The sequence below is a fragment of the Oncorhynchus mykiss genome, chromosome 2, assembly GCF_057628025.1.
Source record: "Oncorhynchus mykiss isolate SJ-2025 chromosome 2, ASM5762802v1, whole genome shotgun sequence".
NCBI lineage: Eukaryota > Metazoa > Chordata > Actinopteri > Salmoniformes > Salmonidae > Oncorhynchus > Oncorhynchus mykiss.
Window position 1 is genome coordinate 3,840,001 of NC_143023.1, and position 13,316 is coordinate 3,853,316.

General features: G+C 49.0%; 1 protein-coding gene across 2 annotated transcripts in view; it reads right to left on the reverse strand.

Moving 5' to 3' along the window:
* The window catches only part of LOC149984763 (threonylcarbamoyladenosine tRNA methylthiotransferase-like), a 711,253-nt gene that overhangs the window by 30,476 nt on the left and 667,461 nt on the right, over nt 1-13,316 (reverse strand). For both annotated transcript variants that reach the window (XM_090216175.1, XM_090216176.1), the window contains one exon: nt 2,139-2,303. In XM_090216175.1, coding sequence (XP_090072301.1) covers nt 2,139-2,303 — 165 coding nt within the window. The remainder of the gene's footprint in view (nt 1-2,138; nt 2,304-13,316) is intronic.

Consider the following 13,316-nt stretch of genomic DNA (forward strand, 5'->3'; position numbering starts at 1 on the left):
CAGTATTTAAGGCATCATCTAGTGAAGGACCTGTCAGGCTGATAGACAGTATTTAAGGCATCATCTAGTGAAGGACCTGTCAGGCTGATAGATAGTATTTAAGGCATCATCTAGTGAAGAACCTGTCAGGCTGATAGACAGTATTTAAGGCATCATCGAGTGAAGGACCTGTCAGGCTGATAGACGGTACTTAAGGCATCATCTAGTGAAGGACCTGTCAGGCTGATAGACGGTACTTAAGGCATCATCTAGTGAAGGACCTGTCAGGCTGATAGACAGTATTTAAGGCATCATCTAGTGAAGGACCTGTCAGGCTGATAGACAGTACTTCAGGCTCCATCTAGTGGAGGACCTGTCAGGCTGATAGACAGTACTTAAGGCATCATCTAGTGAAGGACCTGTCAGGCTGATAGACAGTACTTAAGGCATCATCTAGTGGAGGACCTGTCAGGCTGATAGACAGTACTTAAGGCATCATCTAGTGAAGGACCTGTCAGGCTGATAGACAGTACTTAAGGCATCATCTAGTGAAGGACCTGTCAGGCTGATAGACAGTATTTAAGGCATCATCTAGTGAAGGACCTGTCAGGCTGATAGACAGTATTTAAGGCATCATCTAGTGAAGGACCTGTCAGGCTGATAGACAGTATTTAAGGCATCATCTAGTGAAGGACCTGTCAGGCTGATAGACAGTATTTAAGGCATCATCTAGTGAAGGACCTGTCAGGCTGATAGACAGTACTTCAGGCTCCATTTATAAAACCAGTGATTAAAGAGATTAACAGATGGAGTGGCCTGCCCTACTGCCTGTCTGTCCCGTCCGTGAATTCTATCTAACAACTATTGTAGGGAGGAACAGATGGCCTAGGAGCAGACACAGTGTGAGTTCAGACTGGCACCCAATTCCCTACTGTATATAGTAGGACTACTTTAGACCAATAGTCAATGAGGCTGAGAGAGGAGAGGAGAGTTTCGCTAGCAGCTTCATTTAAGCATCTCTAGAGAGACTAAATCACGTCCTTCATTCTACCAGACACTCCGGAGTGGACTAGTCTTATCTATTCAGATTGGTGTTGTCACCATTCCAGTGTCACCATTCCAATGTCACCATGCCAGTGTCACCATGCCAGTGTCACCATTCCAATGTCACCATTCCAATGTCACCATTCCAGTGTCACCATTCCAATGTCACCATTCCAGTGTCACCATTCCACCATACTAGATGTTCCTCGGCAAAAAAAAAAAAAAACACGAAGCAGACTGAAATCTATGCTCCTTTAAAACCTACTTTTGTAAAAATAAAAAACACTGTGTGCTATAGCTGGCAAAAATAAACTAAATGTGACTCTGGGTGACAAGGATAAGGAAGGCTGTTTTGTCCAACATTTAGAAGGTTATTCCTCGAGACATTGAGACCGCCTTCCTGTTTCGTTTCCTTTGCCTCCTGGTATCGTGACAACACATAATTCAGGTAGTTACTGCCTTCACGCTGACTGAATGGTAGACTTTCTCCTCTGTTCATAATGTAGTTTTCTGTTAATGCGATTCCTTTATTAACGCATTGCCTTTATTCAACCTGGTAAGCCAATGGGAAGACATGCCCTCTGACGACCTGAGATCGCTCGGCCTACCAGCTTCCTGCTGAAAAGAGAACGCTCGAACCTCCAGCTGAATTCAATAGGGCCATTGATGTGACAACGCATTTAGTAGGAAAGACTTCACACGGTGTTCAGGCGGATTGACGCAGTGAATGAAATGTCATTTCCAAGCCCAGACTAATAGTAATAACAGTCATGTAGTTACGGCCTTCCAATCATTTCAAAATCACCTTGCACTTTGGTTCCCTGGAAGAAAAGGCAGCTATTGGAGGAACTTGGAGAAACAACTCAGAGTGTGACGGCTGCACCTGAAGTAACCCTGCCAGCCTCCGAGTAAACTGGCGTGAAATACTCTTTTATTTCAAGCAGAACAACAATAAAAACAACAAATCCTATATGGAAAAAAATAACCATTTTGCTGTAGGTCTGTTCCATTGTTAACTTTTGCCGTAGATATTCTCCTGTCTGAGAGAGCTACCGCTGTGGCTCTAATAGGAGTTGACAGAGGAGACACAAACACAGTCGTATTGAATAGGTTACCTGACTGAGCCCAGACACCTCCCCCTGCTGCAGCGGCTCGGCGATGGAGGGAGTGAACACTTCGGAGCCGTCCAACGGTTTTCCCTTCAGGAAGTGTTTGCCGGCCTCGAAGATCTCCACCTCAATCATCTTCCCCTTGAACTCTGACCTCTTGGGCACCAGCACCTGACACAGGAAATATGAAATGGGGTGTGGGGGGGGGGGGGGGGGGGTTAGAGGTCAATGTGTGAAATCCATTGAAGATGGGAAAAACTGTTGTCAGAGAAGCATGGTGTAAAAATAGGTGATGGATCGCCACCCGCTCAGTGTTGTAACGGTACACCTGGACACTACTGGAGGTTTCTGTAAGTCATGACCAGTTTAGGAGGATTCAAACGTCACCACCCGCTCAGTGTTGTAACGGTACACCTGGACACTACCGGAGGTTTCTGTAAGTCATGACCAGTTTAGGAGGATTCAAACGTCACCACCCGCTCAGTGTTGTAACGGTACACCTGGACACTACCGGAGGTTTCTGTAAGTCATGACCAGTTTAGGAGGATTCAAACGTCACCACCCGCTCAGTGTTGTAACGGTACACCTGGACACTACCGGAGGTTTCTGTAAGTCATGACCAGTTTAGGAGGATTCAAACGTCACCACCCGCTCAGTGTTGTAACGGTACACCTGGACACTACCGGAGGTTACTGTAAGTCATGACCAGATTAGGAGGATTCAAACGTCACCACCCGCTCAGTGTTGTAACGGTACACCTGGACACTACTGGAGGTTTCTATAAGTCATGTGGACCAGTTTAGGAGGATTCAAACGTCACCACCCGCTCAGTGTTGTAACGGTACACCTGGACACTACTGGAGGTTTCTGTAAGTCATGTGGACCAGTTTAGGAGGATTCAAACGTCACCACCCGCTCAGTGTTGTAACGGTACACCTGGACACTACTGGAGGTTTCTGTAAGTCATGTGGACCAGTTTAGGAGGATTCAAACGTCACCACCCGCTCAGTGTTGTAACGGTACACCTGGACACTACTGGAGGTTTCTGTAAGTCATGACCAGTTTAGGAGGATTCAAACGTCACCACCCGCTCAGTGTTGTAACGGTACACCTGGACACTACCGGAGGTTTCTGTAAGTCATGACCAGTTTAGGAGGATTCAAACGTCACCACCCGCTCAGTGTTGTAACGGTACACCTGGACACTACCGGAGGTTTCTGTAAGTCATGACCAGTTTAGGAGGATTCAAACGTCACCACCCGCTCAGTGTTGTAACGGTACACCTGGACACTACCGGAGGTTTCTGTAAGTCATGACCAGTTTAGGAGGATTCAAACGTCACCACCCGCTCAGTGTTGTAACGGTACACCTGGACACTACCGGAGGTTACTGTAAGTCATGACCAGATTAGGAGGATTCAAACGTCACCACCCGCTCAGTGTTGTAACGGTACACCTGGACACTACCGGAGGTTACTGTAAGTCATGTGGACCAGTTTAGGAGGATTCAAACGTCACCACCCGCTCAGTGTTGTAACGGTACACCTGGACACTACCGGAGGTTTCTGTAAGTCATGACCAGTTTAGGAGGATTCAAACGTCACCACCCGCTCAGTGTTGTAACGGTACACTTGGACACTACCGGAGGTTTCTGTAAGTCATGACCAGTTTAGGAGGATTCAAACGTCACCACCCGCTCAGTGTTGTAACGGTACACCTGGACACTACCGGAGGTTTCTGTAAGTCATGACCAGTTTAGGAGGATTCAAACGTCACCACCCGCTCAGTGTTGTAACGGTACACCTGGACACTACTGGAGGTTTCTATAAGTCATGTGGACCAGTTTAGGAGGATTCAAACGTCACCACCCGCTCAGTGTTGTAACGGTACACCTGGACACTACCGGAGGTTTCTGTAAGTCATGACCAGTTTAGGAGGATTCAAACGTCACCACCCGCTCAGTGTTGTAACGGTACACCTGGACACTACTGGAGGTTTCTGTAAGTCATGACCAGTTTAGGAGGATTCAAACGTCACCACCCGCTCAGTGTTGTAACGGTACACCTGGACACTACCGGAGGTTTCTGTAAGTCATGACCAGTTTAGGAGGATTCAAACGTCACCACCCGCTCAGTGTTGTAACGGTACACCTGGACACTACCGGAGGTTTCTGTAAGTCATGACCAGTTTAGGAGGATTCAAACGTCACCACCCGCTCAGTGTTGTAACGGTACACCTGGACACTACCGGAGGTTACTGTAAGTCATGACCAGATTAGGAGGATTCAAACGTCACCACCCGCTCAGTGTTGTAACGGTACACCTGGACACTACTGGAGGTTTCTGTAAGTCATGTGGACCCGTTTAGGAGGATTCAAACGTCACCACCCGCTCAGTGTTGTAACGGTACACCTGGACACTACTGGAGGTTTCTGTAAGTCATGTGGACCAGTTTAGGAGGATTCAAACGTCACCACCCGCTCAGTGTTGTAACGGTACACCTGGACACTACTGGAGGTTTCTGTAAGTCATGTGGACCAGTTTAGGAGGATTCAAACGTCACCACCCGCTCAGTGTTGTAACGGTACACCTGGACACTACTGGAGGTTTCTGTAAGTCATGACCAGTTTAAGAGGATTCAAACGTCACCACCCGCTCAGTGTTGTAACGGTACACCTGGACACTACCGGAGGTTTCTGTAAGTCATGACCAGTTTAGGAGGATTCAAACGTCACCACCCGCTCAGTGTTGTAACGGTACACCTGGACACTACCGGAGGTTACTGTAAGTCATGACCAGATTAGGAGGATTCAAACGTCACCACCCGCTCAGTGTTGTAACGGTACACCTGGACACTACTGGAGGTTTCTGTAAGTCATGTGGACCCGTTTAGGAGGATTCAAACGTCACCACCCGCTCAGTGTTGTAACGGTACACCTGGACACTACTGGAGGTTTCTGTAAGTCATGTGGACCAGTTTAGGAGGATTCAAACGTCACCACCCGCTCAGTGTTGTAACGGTACACCTGGACACTACTGGAGGTTTCTGTAAGTCATGTGGACCAGTTTAGGAGGATTCAAACGTCACCACCCGCTCAGTGTTGTAACGGTACACCTGGACACTACTGGAGGTTTCTGTAAGTCATGACCAGTTTAAGAGGATTCAAACGTCACCACCCGCTCAGTGTTGTAACGGTACACCTGGACACTACCGGAGGTTTCTGTAAGTCATGACCAGTTTAAGAGGATTCAAACGTCACCACCCGCTCAGTGTTGTAACGGTACACCTGGACACTACCGGAGGTTTCTGTAAGTCATGTGGACCAGTTTAGGAGGATTCAAATGTCCTGGTGGTGTTGGATGCCAAGGAGACATGGGGAGACAGGTAGCCTAGTGGTTAGAGTGTAGGGGCGGCAGGTAGCCTAGTGGTTAGAGTGTAGGGGTGGCAGGTAGCCTAGTGGTTAGAGTGTAGGGACGGCAGGTAGCCTAGTGGTTAGAGTGTAGGGGCGGCAGGTAGCCTAGTGGTTAGAGTGTAGGGGCGGCAGGTAGCCTAGTGGTTAGAGTGTAGGGGTGGCAGGTAGCCTAGTGGTTAGAGTGTAGGGGCGGCAGGTAGCCTAGTGGTCAGAGTGTAGGGGTGGCAGGTAGCCTAGTGGTTAGAGTGTAGGGGCGGCAGGTAGCCTAGTGGTCAGAGTGTAGGGGTGGCAGGTAGCCTAGTGGTTAGAGTGTAGGGACGGCAGGTAGCCTAGTGGTTAGAGTGTAGGGACGGCAGGTAGCCTAGTGGTCAGAGTGTAGGGGTGGCAGGTAGCCTAGTGGTCAGAGTGTAGGGACGGCAGGTAGCCTAGTGGTTAGAGTGTAGGGGCGGCAGGTAGCCTAGTGGTTAGAGTGTAGGGGCGGCAGGTAGCCTAGTGGTCAGAGTGTAGGGGTGGCAGGTAGCCTAGTGGTTAGAGTGTAGGGGCGGCAGGTAGCCTAGTGGTTAGAGTGTAGGGGCGGCAGGTAGCCTAGTGGTCAGAGTGTAGGGGTGGCAGGTAGCCTAGTGGTTAGAGTGTAGGGGCGGCAGGTAGCCTAGTGGTCAGAGAGTAGGGGCGGCAGGCAGCCTAGTGGTCAGAGTGTTGGACTAGTAACCGAAAGGATCCAACCTCCACACAATTGGATTTAAAGATGCTTGTGCAGAGGAGATTAATCTACAGGGGTTTGGGGTTGTAATGGCCTTCATTATGTTGTGGTTGGTTGGTAGTGTTGGTATTAGCATGGCATTTAAACTGATTAGCCTGGCATTTAAACCCCCTTCCCCCATCACCCCCCCCCCCCCCTCCACAGCCCCCCTTCCACAGCTCCCTTCAACCATGGGGGAAGGGGGGCTGTTGATGGGAGGAACGGGGGGGGGGGGGGGCTGTTGATGGGAGGAAGGGAGGGGGCTGTTGATGGGAGGAAGGGGGGGGGCTGTTGATGGGGGGGGGGCTGTTGATGGGAGGAAGGGGGGGGCTGTTGATGGGGGGAAGAAGGCCTGGCTTGGTGAGGAGATGTCTGAAAGGCCCTATTATGTTCCATCAAAACTCTATACTATAGAGAATATCTTTGGATCTGACAATTACTTTTTCAATTAACTGGAAAATAAATGAGTTTCCCCTGAACGCTGCTGCCCCTAATTGTCTTATTCTTTCTGTGGCTCTAAATTAACATTCTTAAGTGTGACAATTGTTTTTTTCCCATTCAATTATGTAAAGCGCTCAAGGTCAAACGTTGGCATGTTCTGAGAGAGACGAGCTTTCACATCTCAACTGAACAGAAAACAGGCGGTTGGGGTGCTTGACAACGAGAACAAGTCTTCAGTCGTTTCCTTTAGAAATATCTGTATACCATGTACATTGATGAGCCAGTCATGACAGAATCCTCATATCTATATGATTTAGTGTGAGGTACTGTTGGGCCCTGTTCCCAGTGGACAGCGTTGTAGGTAACTCCAGTTTATAGACATCTTTACCCCGTAGTACTGCTCTCTCATGCCTGCTCAAAGGGTGTCTGGACAACAAAAATATCCTTCCTTCCACACGGGTTATGTAAAGGATGTACAGTGTACTCAGAAAGTATTCAGACCCCTTGACTTTGTCGCGTTACAGCCTTTTTCTAAAATGGATGAAATAAAATCAAAAAATCCTCAGCAATCTACACACAATACCCCATAATGACATCACAATACCCCATAATGACATCACAATACCCCATAATGACATCACAATACCCCATAATGACATCACAATACCCCATAATGACATCACAATACATAATGATGAAGTGAAAACAGTTTTTTTTTTGCAAAGGTATTACAAATAAAAAAACAGAAATACTTTATTTAAATAAGTATTCAGACCCTTTGCTATGAGACTCGAAATTGAGCTCAGATGCATCCTGTTTCCATTGATCATCCTTGAGATGGTTCTACAACTTGGAGTCCACCTGTGGTAAATTCAATTGATTGGACATGATGTGGAAAGGCACACACCTGTCTATATAAGGTCACACAGTTGACAGTGCATATCAGAGCTAAAACCAAGCAATGAGGTCAAAGGAATTGTCCGTAGCAATCGGAGGAGAAGGGTCTTGGTCAGGGAGGTGACCAAAAACCCGATGGTCACTCTGACAGAGCACTAATGTTCCTCTGTGGAGATGGGAGAACCTTCCAGAAGGACAACCTTCTCTGCAGCACTCCACCAATCAGGCCTTTATGGTTGAGAGGCCAGACGGAAGCCACACCTCAATAAAAGGCACATGACAGCCTGCTTGGAGTTTGCCAAAAGGCACCTAAAGACTCTCAGACCATGATTCTCTGGTCTGATGAAACCAAGATTTAAATCTTTAGCCTAAATGCCAAGCTTCACGTCTGGAGGAAACCTGGCACCATCCCTACGGTGATGCATGGTGGTGGCAGTATCATGCTGTGGGGATGTTTTTCAGTGGCAGGGACTGGGAGACTAGTCAGGATTGAGGCAAAGATAAACAGAGTAAAGTACAGAGAGATCCTTGATGAAAACCTGCTCCAGAGCACTCAGGACCTCAGACTGGGGTGAAGGTTCACCTTCCAACAGGACAATAACCCTAAGCAGACAGCAAATACAATGCAGGAGTGACTTCGGGACAAGTCTCTGAAAGTCCTTGAGTGGCCCAGATAGATTCCCGGACTTGAATCCGATCGAACATCTCTGGAGAGACCTGAAAATAGCTGTGCAGCGACGCTCCCCCATCCAACCTGACAGAGCTTGAGAGGATCTGCAGAGAAGAATGGGAGAAACTCCCCAAATACAGGTGTGCCAAGCTTGTAGCGTCATACCCAAGAAGCCTGGAGGCTGTAATCGCTGCCAAAGGTGCTTCAACAAAGTACTGAGTAAAGGGTCTGAATACTTATGGAAATGTCATATTTCTGTTTTTTTATTTGTAATATATTTGCACAAATAAAATAAAACCATTCTTGCTTTGTCATTATGGGGTATTGTGATGTCATTATGGGGTATTGTGATGTCATTATGGGGTATTGTGATGTCATTATGTGGTATTGTGGGTAGATCATTTTGTGTAGCTAAAAACTATTCAATTTCAGAATTTCAGGTTGTAACTTAACGAAATATGGAAAAAGTCAAGGGGTCTGAACACTTTCCGAATGCTCTGTGTGTATCTGCATCAGTCTTCTACCAGATGAGACCAGGTGATAGAGCTGGTGATCAGGTGAGTCTATATGATAGGGCTGGTGACCAGGTGAGTCTATATGATAGGGCTGGTGACCAGGTGAGTCTATATGATAGGGCTGGTGACCAGGTGAGGCTATATGATAGGGCTGGTGACCAGGTGAGTCTATATGATAGGGCTGGTGACCAGGTGAGTCTATATGATAGGGCTGGTGACCAGGTGAGTCTATATGATAGGGCTGGTGACCAGGTGAGGCTATATGATAGGGCTGGTGACCAGGTGAGTCTATATGATAGGGCTGGTGACCAGGTGAGTCTATATGATAGGGCTGGTGACCAGGTGAGTCTATATGATAGGGCTGGTGACCAGGTGAGTCTATATGATAGGGCTGGTGACCAGGTGTATCTATATGATAATGCTAGGTGACCAGGTGAGTCTATATGATAGGGCTGGTGACCAGATGAGTCTATATGATAGGGCTGGTAACCAGGTGAGTCTATATGATAGGGCTGGTAACCAGGTAAGTCTATATGATAGGGCTGGTGACCAGATGAGTCTATATGATAGGGCTGGTAACCAGGTGAGTCTATATGATAGGGCTGGTAACCAGATGAGTCTATATGATAGGGCTGGTGACCAGGTGAGTCTATATGATAGGAGTGGTGACCAGGTGAGTCTAAATGATAGAGCTGGTGACCAGGTGAGTCTATATGATAGGGCTGGTGACCAGGTGAGTCTATATGATAGGAGTGGTGACCAGGTGAGTCTATATGATAGGGCTGGTGACCAGGTGAGTCTATATGATAGGAGTGGTGACCAGGTGGGTCTATATGATAAAGCTGGTGACCAGGTGAGGCTATATGATAGGGCTGGTGACCAGGTGAGTCTATATGATAATGCTAGGTAACCAGGTGAGTCTATATGCTAATGCTAGGTGACCAGGTGAGTCTATATGATAATGCTAGGTGACCAGGTGAGTCTATATGATAATGCTAGGTGACCAGGTGAGTCTATATGATAGGAGTGGACAGAGGGGATGGTGCGTGTGGACTGGGTGGTCGAAGGCAGCCCTTTACCAGGTGAGTCTATATGATAGGGCTGGTGACCAGGTGAGTCTATATGATAGGAGTGGTGACCAGGTGAGTCTATATGATAGGGCTGGTGACCAGGTGAGTCTAAATGATAGAGCTGGTGACCAGGTGAGTCTATATGATAGGGCTGGTGACCAGGTGAGTCTATATGATAGGAGTGGTGACCAGGTGAGTCTATATGATAGGGCTGGTGACCAGGTGAGTCTATATGATAGGAGTGGTGACCAGGTGAGTCTATATGATAGGAGTGGTGACCAGGTGGGTCTATATGATAGAGCTGGTGACCAGGTGAGTCTATATGATAGGGCTGGTGACCAGGTGAGTCTATATGATAATGCTAGGTAACCAGGTGAGTCTATATGATAATGCTAGGTGACCAGGTGAGTCTATATGATAATGCTAGGTGACCAGGTGAGTCTATATGATAATGCTAGGTGACCAGGTGAGTCTATATGATAGGAGTGGACAGAGGGGATGGTGCGTGTGGACTGGGTGGTCGAAGGCAGCCCTTTACCAGGTGAGTCTATATGATAGGAGTGGACAGAGAGGATGGTGCGTGTGGACAGGGTGGTCGAAGGCAGCCCTTTACCAGGTGAGTCTATATGATAGGAGTGGACAGAGAGGATGGTGCGTGTGGACAGGGTGGTCGAAGGCAGCCCTTTACCAGGTGAGTCTATATGATAGGAGTGGTGACCAGGTGAGTCTATATGATAGGAGTGGACAGAGAGGATGGTGCGTGTGGACAGGGTGGTCGAAGGCAGCCCTTTACCAGGTGAGTCTATATGATAGGAGTGGACAGAGAGGATGGTGCGTGTGGACAGGGTGGTCGAAGGCAGCCCTTTACCAGGTGAGTCTATATGATAGGAGTGGACAGAGGGGATGGTGCGTGTGGACTGGGTGGTCGAAGGCAGCCCTTTACCAGGTGAGTCTATATGATAGGAGTGGACAGAGGGGATGGTGCGTGTGGACTGGGTGGTTGAAGGCAGCCCTTTACCAGGTGAGTCTATATGATAGGAGTGGACAGAGGGGATGGTGCGTGTGGACTGGGTGGTCGAAGGCAGCCCTTCACCAGGTGAGTCTATATGATAGGAGTGGACAGAGAGGATAGTGCGTGTGGACTGGGTGGTCGAAGGCAGCCCTTTACCAGGTGAGTCTATATGATAGGAGTGGTGACCAGGTGAGTCTATATGATAGGAGTGGAAAGAGAGGATGGTGCGTGTGGACTGGGTGGTCGAAGGCAGCCCTTTACCAGGTGAGTCTATATGATAGGAGTGGACAGAGGGGATGGTGCGTGTGGACTGGGTGGTCGAAGGCAGCCCTTTACCAGGTGAGTCTATATGATAGGAGTGGACAGAGGGGATGGTGCGTGTGGACTGGGTGGTTGAAGGCAGCCCTTTACCAGGTGAGTCTATATGATAGGAGTGGACAGAGGGGATGGTGCGTGTGGACTGGGTGGTCGAAGGCAGCCCTTCACCAGGTGAGTCTATATGATAGGAGTGGACAGAGAGGATAGTGCGTGTGGACTGGGTGGTCGAAGGCAGCCCTTCACCAGGTGAGTAAATGATGAAAAAGCTTGTTAAGGCCTGACACGAGGATCCCGTCTATTCAAACACACCAGAACACAATCTCACATAGAGACACACGCTCTGTGTCAGCGTAAGGTGATGACTAAAGTGTCTTATTAGGATAGAGAGAGTGGCTAACAGGGGAAAACAGTGCTCTGCTATGGAAGATTAAACAGTAGCCCATAACACGTAAGATGAGCAGCAGTCGGTTGGGTCTGATAACAAACCGATCCATGTTAGATCACTGTGTCCTCGGCCCCCCCTGATCTGCAGAGGGCTGTGTGTTCAGAGTAGCTGGCCATGTCTCCTTTCTTTTAGGGATCATAGCACATGTCCCCCTCCCACCAACAGAATATCACACACACACACACATGGAGGCACACACTCCTCTCTCTCTCTCTACACTCTCTCTTTTACCATTAAAGAAGGTATGGCAAGACACTTCCGACAGCTTTAGAATTCCCTGCAGCTCCTTGTACACCTCCCCTCCATCCCTCTCTCTCTCCTCCCCCCACCTCTTTCTCTCTCTCCTCTCCCTGTCCCCTCCCCCTAACACTCTCCCCTCTCCCTCCCTTCCTCTCTCCTCCCCCCACCTCTTTCTCTCCCTCCTACTACTCTCTCCTCTCCCTGTCCCCTCCCCCTAACACTCTCCTCCCTCCCTCCCTCTCTCTCTCCCCCCACCTCTTTCCTTCCTGCCTTCTCCCTCCCTCCCACCCCTCTCTTCCTCCCACCCCTCTCTCCTTTACTCTCCCCTCTCCCTCCCACCCCTCACCCTGTCCCCTCCCCACTCTCCCTCTCTCCCTTCTCCCTCCCACCCCTCTCTCCTTTACTCTCCCCTCTCCCTCCCACCCTTCACCCTGTCCCCTCCCCACTCTCCCTCTCTCCTGTGCAGCTGAATAGCAGGAGAGCAGCAGGAGAGAGGATTCATCCGTCACAATGCCCAGAGATTCTTAACAGAGACATAATGAGAATATTCCGGAGACCATCCTCGACTCACAGGGCTATTCAGTAGGGGTCACCCAGCCAAGGAGAGGAGTCTTTTCTCTCTCTCTATCTATCTCTCTCTCTATCTCTCTCTCTATCCAATCGATTTTTAAGTCCTTCAATTTAGACGGTAGGAGTGAAAACAGTGAAAAGAGAGTGAGAGGAGAGTGACGGGAGAGTGAGAGGAGAGTGACGGGAGAGTGAGAGGAGAGTGAAGGGAGAGTGAGAGGAGAGTGAGAGGAGAGTGAGGGGAGAGTGAGAGGAGAGTGACGGGAGAGTGAGAGGAGAGTGAGAGGAGAGTGAGGGGAGAGTGACGGGAGAGTGAGAGGAGAGTGAGGGGAGAGTGAAGGGAGAGTGAGGGGAGAGTGAGAGGAGAGTGACGAGAGAGTGAGGGGAGAGTGAGAGGAGAGTCAGAGGAGAGTGAGAGGAGAGTGAAGGGAGAGTGACGGGAGAGTGAGAGGAGAGTGAAAGGAGAGTGAGAGGAGAGTGAGGCGAGAGTGAGAGGAGAGTGAGGGCAGAGTGAGAGGAGAGTGAAAGACAGGAATGGCAGGTCTTCTGTGGTGGCTGGTAGGCAGGCTGTCTTTATGATGCCCGCCAGAGATGGTTAGGGTTCGGGTCAGGGTCAGACAAGCACAGATCACTTCGCTGCACAGGCCCCAAGCAAAGGGACACATCTAATACCTCAGCTCCAGACTCCACGAGCTCTGAGACATAATATATACACTCACCGGACAGTTTATTAGGTACACCACCCCGTTCGCCAAAATCGATCCCTCCTACAAGTCAAGTGGCCGTGACGTGCTCTATAAAGCAGGCAGACAGGCATCAAGGCATTCAGTTACTGCTATATTGAACGTTAGAACGGGCA